Source organism: Vespa velutina, chromosome 8 (assembly GCF_912470025.1).
Source record: "Vespa velutina chromosome 8, iVesVel2.1, whole genome shotgun sequence".
Lineage (NCBI taxonomy): Eukaryota > Metazoa > Arthropoda > Insecta > Hymenoptera > Vespidae > Vespa > Vespa velutina.
The window spans coordinates 4,928,368-4,944,486 of NC_062195.1; the positions used below are offsets into that span (position 1 = coordinate 4,928,368).

Sequence of the window (16,119 nt, forward strand, 5' to 3'; positions counted from 1 at the left end):
TCGTTCGATGGTCGATGTGTCCTGTCTCAATGTATCTCGATGCCTGTTCCACTCACGGCACCGACCGTGCCGTCGTATCGCTGTTCGATGCTGTCCTGCCTGACACCCTATAAATCCTCGTGGATATTTTCGCTGTCTTCTTTCCTGCATCATCTTTGTGCACTGCGTCTTGCCGCACGACTTTCGTCCAACAGATTCAAAGGGTGAGTTTACCGTTTATTTCTTTTCATTTCTAAAATATAGATAGAGACATTAATTACCTACGTGTCATAGACGAGCCTATAGTAAACCTCCCTTATTATTGGCTTTCTAATATTTCGACGCACTTTCTAAGCCGTGATAATTACTTTAGTATGCACGTATCGATTATCTCGAAATAGTTACATTAATCCATATCGTAATACTTTTTATTACAGCGATTTTCATTCACAAATAGAAAAGTGCGCTGAACGCAAGAAAGGTTTTATACTTGCAAAATGAAATGCTGTGAGAAAATTGAGAGGCGATAATTTTGTCAAGTTAAACTCTCGATATTTATTCTCTCTTGCGCCGTTAACACCACGTCGTCGTACTTTTTCTTTACTCTCTCGTAAAGAGTAAGAAACGACTAAATTACGACGTTCTCGCTTTAAAAGTAAAGTCGAAGGAAAGAACAATAAAATTTAATCGGTCATCGATAATGTTACAGGATAGTCAAGGGTTTTCCACCGGTATCGCCTTTTATCGGAGTTTCTCCTACTTTGTGTTACCTTTTGAAGGAAAAGAAACCCCTTTGCTGTCTACAATTAGCTCAGGTATTTTTCTTTCTTGATATATCATCCTCACTAAATCCATCATTTCTTCCTAATTCTTTAATAATATTTATATGAGAAACAATATGAAAAATTATTGTGTCATTATATATACTATTGGAATAAAAACGAAAGAGTAGACGCAAGTATAATCTTTTGGACAGGTTTGCGAGCACTGCACCTATAGAAACGCTAAGGAATATAACTGGCAGAACAAAACAATAATTCTCGCCGCTGACTATGCCAGTAATGGAATTTACAACTTTATAATTCCTCTACGAGCACACTTCAGGTACAATGAAACTTTTCTTTCTAAAGAAAACTCAGAAATCTGATTAATCGTTTTTAATATTTTTCATTTAATTAAAAATTATCGCGAATATTTTACGAATTGATCAGAAATATCAAATGATATATACATGTAACTATATATGTTCATCTTTCTCTTATTTCAAAAACAAAATCCTATTACAAAGTTGATCTTACATGTATGTATACAGATCGAAAACATCGCTAAATCCTATCATTCTCCTTCTTGAGAAAAGACCAGAAATCGCTTTTTTGGACGCGGTATCATATTTTCCCCTCGTGTATTGGATGCTGGGATCCATCGATTGTTTGGACGATCTCCTTCGTGCTGGCATCACTTTAGCGGAAAATGTCGTCGTTGTGAACAAGGAACTGAGCAATTCCGCAGAGGAAGATACTTTGGCCGATTGCAATACCATCGTCGCGGTTCAAACGATGTTCAAGTCGGTATTCCTGTCATTTCTTTTATTGGATACCATTTGAAAAGAAATAAAATATATCTATATCTATATATCTATATATATATATATATATATATATATATATATATATATATATCTATATATATATATATATATATATATATATATATATATATATATATATATATATATATATACATATATATATCAAGCGTGTGAACCGAGTGGGATAAACCGAAAGAATGTTTTCTTCGTTTTGTTGACAGATTCTTTCCAAGCATAAAGAGCATAACAGAATTATCCCAATCGAGCAACATGCGTTTTATGCAGTTTCGGGCACATGACAAATATGCTCTTCATCTCAGCAAAATGGAAAAGGTACTCCTCAGTGCTACTTCCGGTGACAACTACCACAATGAGCCTCCGATGGGCTCTCCGGTAACACGATATCACTCACTCTCTGACCTCTGATTGATAATTGATTGATTGATTGTTGGATGGACCGATCAATTGACTGTGAAAGATCTATCCTATTTATCACCGATCATTACACAGCTCGTACTCATCGTTCTCGTATGTTAAATAAAATTAATAAATATAAGCTTACATTAAGGGTAATACTTTAAAATCTTTCTTATTAATCTATTAGAAGATTTAAAATGCTATATCTTGTACTATTATAATTACTTATTAAAAGTTAATGGACAGTAATCGCGTAAGTTCCATTATCGTACAAAAAGTTTTTACGTTAAACATTGTAAAAAATAAGTTTTCTACCATGAAAAAAAATGACATGAAAGATGCAAAAAAATGCAATTAGCTCACGCTTCGAGGGAAAAAATGGTTATGCGCAAAGTGTTCCTTTAAGCATGCATTTTCGTTCAAATTATTTCTCTGATCTATTTTTGCCATCCTTTAGCCCAATTGGAAACTTTTATTTCTAAGCAAAGTTATGAAAAAAATTACTAACAAATTTCCTTTCGATAGTTTAATTCGGTGCATTTAACGAAAACGATGAAAACGTGCTAAAGATCCTTTAAGATTGGCATCGCTAGAGCATCGCTGATAGATTGCTAGTAGATAATTATAGCAAGCTAAAGTGCTTAAGAGGTCTTAACGCACTAGTTGATATAGTCAAATTTCTAATGGAAAATCATTTGAAAATGTTTTATCGAAAATATTTGAATTACATTAAAAACATGATTAGTGCCTCGAGATCATTAGAATGCTTCGTAGTCTCCTTGCAAATAGTGCATTCCTTCTGTATATTCATAAAATTTTTTTAGAGTTAAAAAGCATGATACATTGCATCGATCTATTTGTCATATTTATTATATCTGAACATTATGAAAAATTTGTTAAAAACCAAACTCATATCTATTGCGAATATAAATTCTTTATAAACTTATTTAATCAACTGTACATTTCTCTCAACGTGTGTTTATACTCTAACAACTTATCGTTTACTATTCTCTATTAACGTAAGGTAACGTAATAAGCTTAATGGGAATTATTTATTCGCGATCGTAGAACACACATATTTTTTTTCATGAGATAATTATGAAGATCCTTTTCACACGGTATCACATTCTCTCATAACAAAAGCCTGCAATTAATAATATTTATTATTTTTTAAGAACATACCGAAAATAAAAAATCGATTAAAGAAAAAAGTCACAATCAAAGTAAGCATAATTATTACGAAGGAAGAACAATTGAATATGCACGTGTGGAGAACGAGATTAGTTTAGAATTTTATGGCCGTAGAATAGATCAAAATATACGATCAAATGATAGAACGTACAATATTTGTGAACAAAATTATTATATATTTTTAACAGAGAGAAAAGGAGAGAGGATCTCATATATCGTACATGTTCCGATTGCCATTTGCCGCTGGTAGTGTCTTCAGCGCATCAATGCTTGATACTCTCTTATATCAAGCTTTTGTCAAGGATTATGTAATAACATTTGTAAGATTACTACTTGGGGTCGATCAGGCCCCTGGATCTGGATTTCTAACGTCGGTAAAAGAATCAGAATATTATAGTTTTATCGATTTTTCCTATTAAACAACAACGTCAGAATGTTTGACTCACATGGAAACGTATTTCTGTAGATGAGAATAACAAAGGACGACATGTGGATACGAACCTACGGCAGATTATATCAAAAGCTTTGTTCAACTACCTGTGAAATTCCAATTGGTATTTACAGAACGCAGGACACAACAGTATCGGATACCTCGCACGTGAGTAAAACATTCTTTAATATAGACGTTCGAAAGAATGGTTAATTTTTTGTAACCATTCGAAGGATAAAATAAAACTCGTTAAATGGCAGCTGTGAGTAGCGCATGATCGTGCTCTCGCTCTCTCGTTTTCCTCATTTCTTCCCGATTATTCGTCTTATTTGTGCAACTTTCCGAAAAGAAAGATAAAAAGGAAAAAAAAAAAGAATAATACGATTGTGACCTCGCATCTTGACTAAACCGATGCTCGAAGCACGTCCTACGATATCTCCAGCATATTCTTTACTTTTTTTTTTTTTTTTTTTTTTCTTTTATCGACAAAATCCTGCATCGTGTTTTAGAAATTAGTACGATTATGTAGTACGCTTTCTTCTGTCGATATCTTTTTTTTTCTGCATTAACATTAGCGGAACGGATAACGTCGAACGACGGCAGTCTCGATGTATTTACAAAGCTTTCAAGATAAAAAATGGTTAGACCGCTAATCGAGATAGGCGCACGATCAATAACGTAGTATCATTCGTAGCTTGAACAAAAGCTAAGCCTAGTACGAAACGTAGAAAATAATATCATTGAAGTTGATGAAAATGTATTCGTATTAACGTACATACATCATGTGTGTGTGTGTGTGTGTATGTATATATATATATATATATATCCCACGGAAGTGGAAAAATGAATAGAAATTAGTCGGAAGCGATTAGACGTAACATAGAGCTAATCACTAACGTAAAAGCAAAAGAAGAAAAGTGATAGGCAAGGTGTGCCTTGTCAAAAAAGAAATGACAAAGAAAATGAAAAACGAACGATACAACCGAAGCTGAAGAGCGAAAGTTGGTGACGGCGAATCGTTTGTTCAGTAAGAGTAGTCTTGCTTGTCATTTTGGCAGGGCGACTCAGACGCAGAGAGCGACGCCGGCGTCGGCGTGACGTACAAGGTGCGTCATTCGGCGGCAGCATCATGCCTTGCAAATTGCTCCACCCGTGACAAGGGTACTTCAGCCGTGAGTACAGTGTCGAGAAATTGCCTGTTCGCTGTTCTTTGTTCCTAACGTTTCCTTCCAATCTCGTGTTCTATTAAATTTACGATTTTCGTTTGATTTCTCTCTCTCTCTCTCTCTCTCTCTCTCTCTCTCTCTCTCTCTCTCTATTTCACACTTTTCCTTTTCCATTGTCACAATTCTCTTCCCCTTATTCCTGCATCTCTTTGTTTTTGATCTTCTTTTTCTTCTTTTTCTTATTTTTCGTCTTTTAATAATTTTTCCTTGTACAGCTCTTTGTCTCACTATCGCTCGATCTGCCTTGTTTCCCAGCGTATTCATGGGGCACAGATATGGTGCATGCACAAAGTCGCTTCGACTGAACCGCTGAAAATTACTCAACTTTGCTCTTTCGTTGATACCATCGGAACGGTGATCGATGCCGCGACGAGCGATGAAGCAATGCAGCGTCGGTTACCGTCGACGTATCGCACGGATCGCTTTTAAGTTATCGTCGAATTTAAGAAAAGAAAAAAAAAAAAAAAAGAAAAAAACAAAAAACAAAAAACAAAAAAGCAAAAAAGAAAAGTACTTAACGTGTCGCTCTTGTCTTCTCCTGGCATTAGTATTCGGTGAGTCTTGGCGACGAAGCACGCGACAACCATGCTCAACAAATCGAGAGGGCTGAAATCGCAAACCTGGTGCGTTCGAGAATGGAATCATTGAATCTACCTGTTGCGGACTATGACGACGTCTCGGAGAAACGCAACAGCCTGTCCTACGTTATCATCAATCCGAGCTGCGACCTAAAACTGGAGGAGGGCGACATAGTCTATCTCGTGAGGCCGAGTCCATTTTCAGCCCAGAAGACCTTCGAGCGTCACAATTCACGGCGTAAGAGCAACATCAGCTTTTGCTCGGCTCAGCTAGTCTCGCAGATGAACGCAACCGTCGCCTCGGCTGGATTTCCCGGTGGTCCGGGTAGCCGTCGAGGTTCAGCCATTGGCTTGGCCAGAGCACCGCCATTAGGTACCACCAAATCGAACTCTTTGTCTCTTCCCGACAGTCCTACCGTAGCTGGTACACTTCGAGGCCGTTCAAATTCCCTGAGAGTCGTCGACGACATTCTATTGCGACGTAGCAACTCCTTGAGACAAGGACTAACGGTTTCAAGGAGGAAGAGCAGTCTGGAAGACATCGGGCTGGGCGCTCTCTCGCATCCTACCAATCATAATCCTATAAAGATCGCGCTGAATGGATCCATCGGTTTGGAAGTGACACCGCCCGAGGAAGGTTCTTTGGGTGGTGGTAGTGCCAGTAATACGGGCATACTCGACGTCGGTCTCCCATCCATGCCGAGTCTTGGGGTTGGAGTTGGATTTGGACCGACGTTAGCTCCTGGACTCTGCAGTTCCTTGGGCGGTCTATACGATCCGTCAACTCTTCAGAGTCCAATGGTGCAATCACCTCAATCGCCGCAAATTCAGGCTGCCACGCAGGATCCACAGCACATACAGGGGACGATAGTATGATATAACCTTATGTGGGGACGCAGACTCTCTGGCGTAGTGCGAAACAAATGGCTCTAGCGTTCCCACATTAGGTATTAGAATCGTACGTCGTTAGCGAGCGTAGCGTGTTTGCCCGTAATGAACCAACCAGTGGAAGCACCCGATTCACTCAAATGGCTTGGAATTGCGATGGAAAATGTGCAAACCGCATTGCGTCTTTTCCATCGTCTTCCTAATCCGAATAGAATGTAGACGAACCCAAGTAGATACTCTTATGATGCAGTAATATTTCCTTACAGTTACTCGAAGCGAATTACAAACTGTGATATACTATACTTTCGTATACGTTGCATTATCTCGTTGCGACTAATTTTTCAATTCGATGCATTTTATTACTTTTTTTTTAATTTCTTAACAAAACAAAAATATTACGATCAAAGAAGTAACTTCATTTTTTCATTGAATATTTGGTATGTGTTCAGTAAAACAAGATATATATTTATAATTGTCGAAAGAAAACATTTTTCGAAAGAGAACGATTTACTACTGTCATCACAAACTATATACTTACAAACAGTTGTTTGCATATTAACGTGGTATGCGAAACGAGATATCTTTCTGTCGATCGTAAATGGTCAACGTGATACGACGTTTGGAGCAAATGATACACATATATATATATGTGTGTGTGTATGTGTATGTGCGCGCGCGCGCGTGTGTGTGTGTGTGTGTGTGTATGTGTGTCAGGCTCATAACTAGAAAGAACCAAAGAATATTAACGTGATCTATTCATCATTTGAAAAGTCAAATCTTTCGATCGGTGACAAATATCTAATTTGATATTTCTTACGTACAGAGACAGCAAATTATAATGAAAGAGATCTGATATATTTGACAAATTATTATTAATTTTATTACAAGTGATTTATAGTTTTCTGTATATGCGAGATAGTGAATTCGAAAAAGAGAAAATGAAATTCGAATTAGATAGATTTTGTCCGATCAATTTGGTACATTCTCGATTTCAAAAAACAAAGGATATTAACGTGAATATCCCCTTAGCGAAATTCCAAATAATTTTATACTAGGAGAATTTACGGCGAGAGTATACAAGATACAAATGAATATATATATATATATATATGTATATATATGTATATATATATACATATATGTATATATACATATATAAAAGAGGATATATATATATATAATTATAAATATAAAATAGTATATATATGATTATAAATATAAATCTATGACCATTCTAATCATATCAGTCGAAAATGACATTCGAACAAGTCATCGTACTATACGTAAGTATATTAAAACAAAAAGAAACAAGTAGAAATGGCGTAGATGCTTAAGGTACGTAAAAATTAAAGTTTCAACAGGATTCGGAAAAATGCTTTTCATTAGTAAAGTTTCTATTTTCAAATCTGATCCGAAATTGTACGAACGATTCGATCAATGTGAAAGGAAATTCAATCGTAAAGAGAACAATACAAATGTTTCTTCATCTCCTGTATTAATTCCAAAGTATATTATAACGCATATTGCAAAATGATAAATTTTAATGGGCACTCGTCCGTAAAAAAATTATTTAGCGTTAGCAAAAGGATATTCCTGCTTCATTTGGACAATCCGTTTTGTTAGTTAGTTCGGAATCCATGCCAATCCTGAAATGTCTTTAAAAGTCTATTTTTTGACTTTTTCAGCGCCAAATCCATGGCGTTTTAAGCCAAATGCGATCGTTCGTTGACCAATTTACACGTTTTTTCGACCAAATCGTCATCCTTCGCGCGATACGTATTTACATATTGCTTGAAAATTGCTTTTAACAGCTCTCCCAGTAACGACGCCACGATTTCAATCAGTCGAATTAGTTCATCTCGTATTTGTCTCGTTAATGCGATAATTCTTACCAATTACTATTATCGATTTTATCGTACTCTGCAACAAGATGAATTTCACAGGAAAAGCAAAATAATTTATTAATGACTTGCTTTATACAACTTTCTCTCTATCTCTTTTTAATGTCATACATACAATAGACAATATTTTATCCTAAACAATGTTCATAATAAATTGTATAAAAAAAAAAAAAATACACAGACTTTGAATTATCGCATTGCTTTATAAATATTCGATTAATCATTTTATTAAAATAAAAAGATGTTCAACATTATAATTTTATTGTTGGTGCAATGCGATCCTGCCTATGATCGGCTAATGAACTTTTAATTTCCTAGAAATCGGCATTTAAATATTTTAAACATTCTTATAAAACATTTTTCTCGATCTCTTCTTATATTCGCTTTTCTCACATTCGCTCGGTACATTTTTCTCGTAATTTAGAACTGAGGAGATCAGTGTTGACAATTAAGAACAAAAACGGATCATCTTCGTTGGAACGACTAAGACTCGCTAGTGTTTTGTGTATATATATATATATATATATATATATATATATATAACGTATAGATATATAGCACATGCGTGAGGTATTTTTCAGTAGGAGGTAATTTTCTATGTCATAAATCGTAAAAGCTCAAATAAAAAAGATTCGACAAATTCATGCGGCTTCATCTTGACGTTAATGCGTTAAGAAAATTCTCGCGGAGTCTTATATATTTTTTCCGAAGAACATATTTAAAATAGTCGCCGATGAGTACGAGGAATCGAAAAAAAAGAAAACTGTTTGATGTTATCAACCGGACGAATTAAGGGTATAAAAAGATTTAATTCTAAAATCTCTATTGGAACTCGTTTGAGTTAAAATTTATTGTCGATCGTTAACAGAGTACAAATGAAATAGTTATTTTTCTTTTCTTTCCTCGCTCGAATAAACGTTTATCGCTTGATAGCTCGCGCGTAGCTCGATTTTCTCGGAAAAAAAAAATCGATTGTCATGTTTTACCTTCTATTTATCGATACTTATATTGATTTAAAATAGTTATAAATCTTTTTGAGAATTATAACGATCGACCTCAAGGTACGTAAAAACAGAAAAATGACGAGCGAACGACGATATCGGATATTTTACTTCCCTCTAGAAAGTGTAGAGATTATTATGGACGAATAATTGAGTACTGAAAAAATAAATTTAAAAGTTTATCCGCGTACCGTAATTCGTTGTCACGATAGCGATACGAATGGTAGTTCAAAGATGTATATAGTTGATTATATATCTAGACGATAGGATCATCTTACAAACATATGACCTGAATCTTCGTAGTTTAATTGGTATGAATAGTTGAAAGAATTTTATGCTGTAAAGGACGACCGCCCAAACGATGTCCTGAATGGGAAAACTTCGAATGTGTTTTTTCTAGTAATTTATAACTTAAGTAATTCAGATGTATACAAAATTATAAAAGAAAAAAAAAAAAGAGGAGAAGATATTATCGCTTGTTCGAATAAGCTCGATGTCTTCGTATACTTACAATATTCATTCTAAGATAAATCTTAACATTTTATGATAACGAAAAAAAAAAAAAAAAACAAAACAAAACAAAACAAAACATACTCAACAAAGATGATTGTAGCTATACGAAGATAGTCCGATATTGATAAAATGTGAATGATTCCTTATTTAGGACAAATTTAACCCTTAAAAGCTCTAATGACAAAAATCATGTTAATGCTATCTTTTTGAAATGTCAACACAATATATTATTTGTTACTTTATAAACTTAATATCAATCAAAAACAAAAGCAATTAAATTCTATCTTTATTATCGTTTAATATCAGATGAAAATTATCTAAAGTAATTTGTGCAGTGTTTATCAATAACATAGCGATGATTATGGCAAATAAATATTTCTTTTGCACTTTGTGCATTTCACACCTTTACTTTATTTCTTCTTGAAGTAAAACTTTAATCATCATAAACTTTAAGGGTTAAATGAAATATTTCCAATCTCATCGGATGATCGACTATGCATTTATAAACGGCCGATGACCAATTTTTATTTCTTAGCCCTTCCGTATTTGTTACTTTTTTCTCAATCTAATGATACGATCTTTGCCAAAATTCGAAAAACAAATTCGCATCTTGTGAGCAACGATATCGCGACTTTGTATTTAACGAGAAAATGATCAGAATCAAAGCACAAATTTCTCACAATTTCTTATGCTTATTCCATTCATAATATTTATAAATTCTATTGTATTACTACATTCTCATTTATCGAATCTCAGAAGTACTCTTACTTTTCTTTTTTCTTGCATAAACATGAGAGACAATTCTTTTTCACAAACGCACTGAGCACCGCACAAATTTTGTTCTGATATAAAAAAAAAAAAAAAAAAAAAATAATAAAAATAAAAAAAAAACAATAAGAGAGAGAGAGAGAGAGAGAGAGAGAGAGAGAGAGAGAAAGTATAGAACAAAAGAATCTGGTGTATCTCTACGACCTTACTTCAAACTCACTACTACATAGACGAACATGTTCTTACAATTAGAATTTAAGCAACTAAGCATTCCTCGACCATTAACAAACAAGATTGTAAACGGATGTACGTAATGTAAAATAATAAATGGAAAAAAAAACGGAGAACGAATGTAAATTATATATATATATATATATATATATATATATATGCAATGTGTTGCAACGCGATGCAAGTGTAAATTTATTATGAATAAATTATTATAAAGCAAAGGAACAAACGTCCGTGTCGTTTAGATATGACCAATAAAATTCTTCGTATTCCTTCTCTCGTAACTCGGATAGAAAACTAAACGAGAAGGATCAAATATAATAGTGTACGTGGAATGTTTATTCTACGTATATGCACACACGTGTGTTATATACATAATTATGCGTATTGTCGTCTCTATGCACGATGTATAAATACAGCCTTTAAATACATTATCGACAAGAGTGTTGATCCGGCGACGCGCGCGCGCGGACTAGACGTTCTTTACAGATTTAGGAACGTTCTCCGTGAACTGTCCAACAATATTACCCCTTGGATGATAACATGCGACGACGACGCACGTTCCATCTCTTTTTGCCATAGCTATGCCCATTTCGGTGGTATTCTTCCATACAATTTGCGTGAAGTGACCTAATAAAGAAAAAGTAGAAATAACTAGTGCTAATTTTTTTTTATCAAAATTATCGATTATCAAATCATTCAGAAATTTCATACGTACAGGTATTAAGAATCTTCGGTTCCGTACCAAATTTATGTTCTTTTTTCTCGGAATACCACTTTGACACAACTTCTCGAGCCGATACGACCAGTTTAGGATCGGAACATTGCATAGAGTATATGTTTTCTCCGTACGGTGAGGATGATTGTGGTATCAATTTATTCGTGTTTAACAGCGTATTGGCCCATGCCTGAAATAAATCCAAATGAAATATTGATTATCAATGAAATCAAATATTTTGATTGAATTACGAGAAAGAATGAATGTACCTTTGCAGCTACCGTTAACTCAGGACTTAACCTTAAGTCAGGTACACGATGCCTCCTTCTGTATTCATTGTGAACTAACAAGGCCTCTTGTTGCCAAGCCTGTTCGTCGAGAGTATATTGACTCTTTGAAAAGGATATCCTTTTACTCGGACTCGTACTACCAGATGGAAGGACGTTATCCGTAAAGCTGCCTAAGAAGTTACCAGCTGGATTGTAGTTGCATACTACATAGACCTCTCCGTTTCTGTTTCTCGCCATGCCGACACCTAACTCGGTACTATCTCTCCATACAACTTGTGTAAAATGACCGGTTTTCAAAGTAGTAGGTTCTTTACCATACTGATGTAAAGCTTCCTCGGCATACCTAAAGGACAAATGTTACGATATAAAAAGGAAAAAAAAAAAAGATTAATTATTGGGAACATACCATTCGTTTACTGGCTCGTCACCACCAACGACGGTCTTTGGATTGGAACTCCACATGCAATAAAGATTCTCTCCGTAATCTATATTTGCCCTATGCTCTAATCTACCCTTAGCTGCCAAAATATTAGCCCAATCCTGACTGGTCTTGCACAACTGAAAATTTCATAAATTTATTATTATTATTAAATGAAAGTTTCGATCTTATCGATCGATCAATCGATAATTACTTGTTTGCTAAGTCGCAAAGGTGGTACACCGTGTCGCACTCGATAATAATTGTGTGTCTCCAGGCACATATTGATGAATTCCTTGGGAGGCCCTGATCTACGCACAGACGGTTTACGCGTGTCAGTCTTTGTTATCTATAACATAGAGAGAGAACATACTGAAAATCTAATGATCTATTTTTTAACGAATACAATATAAAAATCTATTTAATTATAATTCAAATAATTATTCAATAAAAATTTCCAGAAGAAATTCAATTATATATACGTTCAATTAATATGAATATTTTTTTTTTTTTTTATATATAATGGAAAAAAGAAACGCTAACAGATTGCAACGATTTCCCATCATTCTAACGAAGATCGATCATTTTTTAAATCGACCAATTACGTTCGAAAAATCAATGAATTCCTTTGCTTCTATGAGATTTCCCACTCACGTCCTCCAGCTAAGATTAAAAGTTCTTTCACTCGTAAAAATCTTTTTGAATGCTTCACTGTATAACAGACAGATAAAACGTTGGCAAGAAATCAAGATAATGTTATATGATCATAGAACTTTTTTACGAAGAGACTAAAGAAAGAAGTTGCAGAGAACGATAACGATATTCTTTTCAATCGAGATATCGACGCTCTTCGAAACGATTTCGGACTATTGAAAGTGAGAGGATATAGAAATTATTTGAAATCTCACGATCAGAATTTGAGTAGAAGAGAATTTAAGAGACGACGAGAATTAATATATTTACATAGGTAATATCGTACGAACTTTAAAAATAACTTTTGTATTATTTTATTAGAAAATTAATGCCTCAAATAATTCTTTATTTTGCATCAATTTTAAATATCCAAATATAACTTATTTGTTTCAAATGACTGTATCTTTGTATCCTCAATGATTTCATTTTCATTTCAAACAATAAATTATCTCAATCGTTAAAAAGAGATAGATAAAATAGGATGATCATTTATGTTAATAAATAAATATATAATCATATGTAATTTTCCAATGGCAAAAAATCTTTGCAGAGAACTACGCATAGTATTCCCTATTAAAGATGCCTCAACAGTATAATGTTTTTGAAACGTTCGATAATCGAAGGCATCGATGAACGTGTACTTAGGGCGCACGATCATACACGTATGGGCAGTTGACCGGAAAAGGCGACTAGTATTAGTCATCCGACAAGATCAGTTCGATATCGTGAAGTAATAATTCAAGTCGATGAGAAAGACAAAGATAGACAGACAGAGAGAGAGAGAGAGACAGACAGACAGACAGACAGACAGAGAGCGAGAAAAAGAGAAAGGAAGAGAGAGAGAGAGAGAGAATCGCGAGCATCTGAAATAAAAGCAATCTCTTAAGAAGCAAATGAGTCATAGACGAATGGTAAGAAGCATTCATCCTGTCTGCTTTCTTTCTCACATGTCAATGTGTTAAACGCCTTCGAATGCAAATCTTCCAGCAACCAAGTTGTCCGGGTTCGACTCACCGGAGTCGCGTGCTTCTTAACGGACCGACGTAAATAGCGCGAACTAGTTGAATAGTAATTAGCATCGCGTGCGAATCCCGAGCGATCGGAGGTGCGAGAATCCTTCAGTGTTGCCTTCTTGTTTCCGTTATGTCTACGGTTCTATATCTTTAATCGTGATACAAAAGTCGATCTAAAATCCAATCAGTCATTGATCGAATCGAAGCGAACGGTTACCTAAGAACAGTTTCTAGAACTATCTCTCCATGGACATTCTCACGTTTCGATAAGAAATTATATTTATGTTCGAAAATAGTTACAGCGAGTGCAATAAGTATTCTTTATAGTTTTTTGTTTCTTTTTTTTTTCTTTTTTTTTTTTTTTTTTTTTTTTTTTTTTTTTTTTTTATAAATGTATATTTCTTTGTTGTATTATATAATTCTTACGTATCTTAATAGCTAAACGTTTCAAAAAGAAAATAAAAAAAAAAGAAAAAAATAATAAAATAAAATAATATAAAAGAAAGAAAATAGACGTACAAAATGAATAATAGTTATAAAATATAATTTGCCATTATTATTTGCAATTGTTTTCGATAAAAGGAACTTTTTCGACAAATAGAAAAAAAAAAAGAGAAAATTCAAAGAAATCTAAATTTCGGAACAAATCTATTCTTATTAATATTTTTAACGATAGTTCCTGTATATGGGAATACCTTTATATGTATAAATTTTGAAAAATCTATTGAATGATATATATTTTCTTATAGATTATTTACTCATTTTAATATGTTTCCTTGTAACTAAGATATGTAAGAATTATAACGATATACGTTATAACTCTTACATGTACGTATATGTACGTATATAACTCTATCAAAAAAAAAAAAAAAAAAAATAAATAAATAATACAATAAAGAAATATATCTTTATAAAAAATTATTTCAAGTATAGAAATACTTTTTTTTACCACTCGGTATTAATTACATATGAATAATTTTACCTGCGAGGAGGAATATCTCGCAGAATCTGGCGACGCAGAGGAGGACCTTGCGCTGCTACATGACATGCCATCGCTTCCTAAACTACCGTGAAAACTGCCGTGTAAGGAATTCGACAATGGTCCTGGCGATGCTGGCGATGCAGTCAAAGGGGATTTGGATCTAACCGATTCCGTCCTTGACCTGAAAGTAAATCGATTATATGGTATACAGAGAAACACAGAGTCTCTTTCAGTTTTATACAGTAGAGCTTCTGTGTAACTTTAAATAACTCCGTAATCTTTGTTCAAGCTGCTTATGTGCGAAGCTCACTTTTATCGAGCGTGAAAGAAGAAACAGTGCGACTTTCAGCGTGAATAAGTATTTTGAATTATATTTATTTCCTTTTTTTTTTCTTTTCCTTTTATGCAAGTAATAAATCTGAAGCGATAAAAGTTTGTAAAAATAATCATTAGAAGCCCGTTTATTTTTTTTTTTTTTTTTTTTTTTTTTTTTTTTAATTTGCTTTTAGGCTCGCTTGAAGCGATCTATCGAATATATGGGATACCTAATTAATTGACGATCGTTCTAAATACAAAGAGAAATTCAAAGATAATCGAAAAAATGTATAAATGATTAGAATGAATCAGAGCGAGATGTAAGCATTACAACGTATACGTGGAAGCATACAAGAAGGCAAATGATCGAAGAAAGCGCGCGCGAGGTCGGTCGATCTTGATCTTGCGGATCGCACAAGTAGTCATTACGACATGCGGAATGGGTCGAAGCAATTTATGACGAGGATATCTAATGCGCTATCTAATAGTATTTCTAATCTATTTTCCGGGTAAGCTAATCAGCCAAGTTGAATACTGATTCTACTTGCAAATAGTTTATTTTACATCGTACATATCTATCTATTTCGCGTTTATAAAAAGCAATCATTTCTTTAAGAATCATTCGATTACTCTTACGAAAGTTGTATCCAATGTATTTTCGTTACGTAAAAAAAAAAAGAAAAAAAAAAAAAAAAGAAAAAAAATATTAGCGATCTCGTAGTATTACGACAAACAATAAAATCGTAGAGTATCAGTATTCAGCCGAGATAATCTCGCGTTTAAGAAGCAGAGAGAAAGCTGAAAATTTCAATGTACGACAACGAGGCGGTGGAGGACACGTCGTTCCTCAAGAATTACGAGAAGTCTCCCGTACTCTCTTCGCCCATGTTGTTCAACACGCTTTTACGATCGACGCTTTTACTTCCTCCTTCCCTACGAGCCTTTCCTTCCTTCTCTCTGTACCACTCTAACCACGGTC

General features: G+C 34.2%; 2 protein-coding genes across 36 annotated transcripts in view; one reads left to right on the top strand and one right to left on the bottom strand.

Moving 5' to 3' along the window:
- Positions 1-10,649, top strand: part of LOC124951222 (potassium channel subfamily T member 2) — a 105,567-nt gene extending 94,918 nt beyond the window's left edge. For 19 of the 31 annotated variants that reach the window (XM_047499258.1, XM_047499256.1, XM_047499255.1 and 16 more), the window contains 10 exons: positions 195-203; positions 689-794; positions 956-1,083; positions 1,292-1,543; positions 1,789-1,960; positions 3,160-3,207; positions 3,364-3,549; positions 3,642-3,773; positions 4,664-4,777; positions 5,380-10,649. In XM_047499258.1, coding sequence (XP_047355214.1) covers positions 195-203; positions 689-794; positions 956-1,083; positions 1,292-1,543; positions 1,789-1,960; positions 3,160-3,207; positions 3,364-3,549; positions 3,642-3,773; positions 4,664-4,777; positions 5,380-6,285 — 2,053 coding nt within the window. In that variant the 3' untranslated portion in view covers positions 6,286-10,649. Of the gene's footprint in view, positions 1-194; positions 204-688; positions 795-955; positions 1,084-1,291; positions 1,544-1,788; positions 2,096-3,159; positions 3,208-3,363; positions 3,550-3,641; positions 3,774-4,633; positions 4,808-5,086 lie in introns of those variants that run through there. The other 12 variants (XM_047499262.1, XM_047499238.1, XM_047499235.1 and 9 more) reach the window with 11 other exon arrangements.
- Positions 9,019-16,119, bottom strand: part of LOC124951223 (probable pathogenesis-related protein CaO19.6200) — a 36,921-nt gene continuing 29,820 nt past the window's right edge. For all 5 annotated transcript variants that reach the window (XM_047499263.1, XM_047499266.1, XM_047499264.1 and 2 more), the window contains 6 exons: positions 14,826-15,006; positions 12,352-12,486; positions 12,126-12,277; positions 11,699-12,062; positions 11,430-11,619; positions 9,019-11,341 (listed from right to left, as the gene is read on the bottom strand). In XM_047499263.1, coding sequence (XP_047355219.1) covers positions 11,184-11,341; positions 11,430-11,619; positions 11,699-12,062; positions 12,126-12,277; positions 12,352-12,486; positions 14,826-15,006 — 1,180 coding nt within the window. In that variant the 3' untranslated portion in view covers positions 9,019-11,183. The remainder of the gene's footprint in view (positions 11,342-11,429; positions 11,620-11,698; positions 12,063-12,125; positions 12,278-12,351; positions 12,487-14,825; positions 15,007-16,119) is intronic.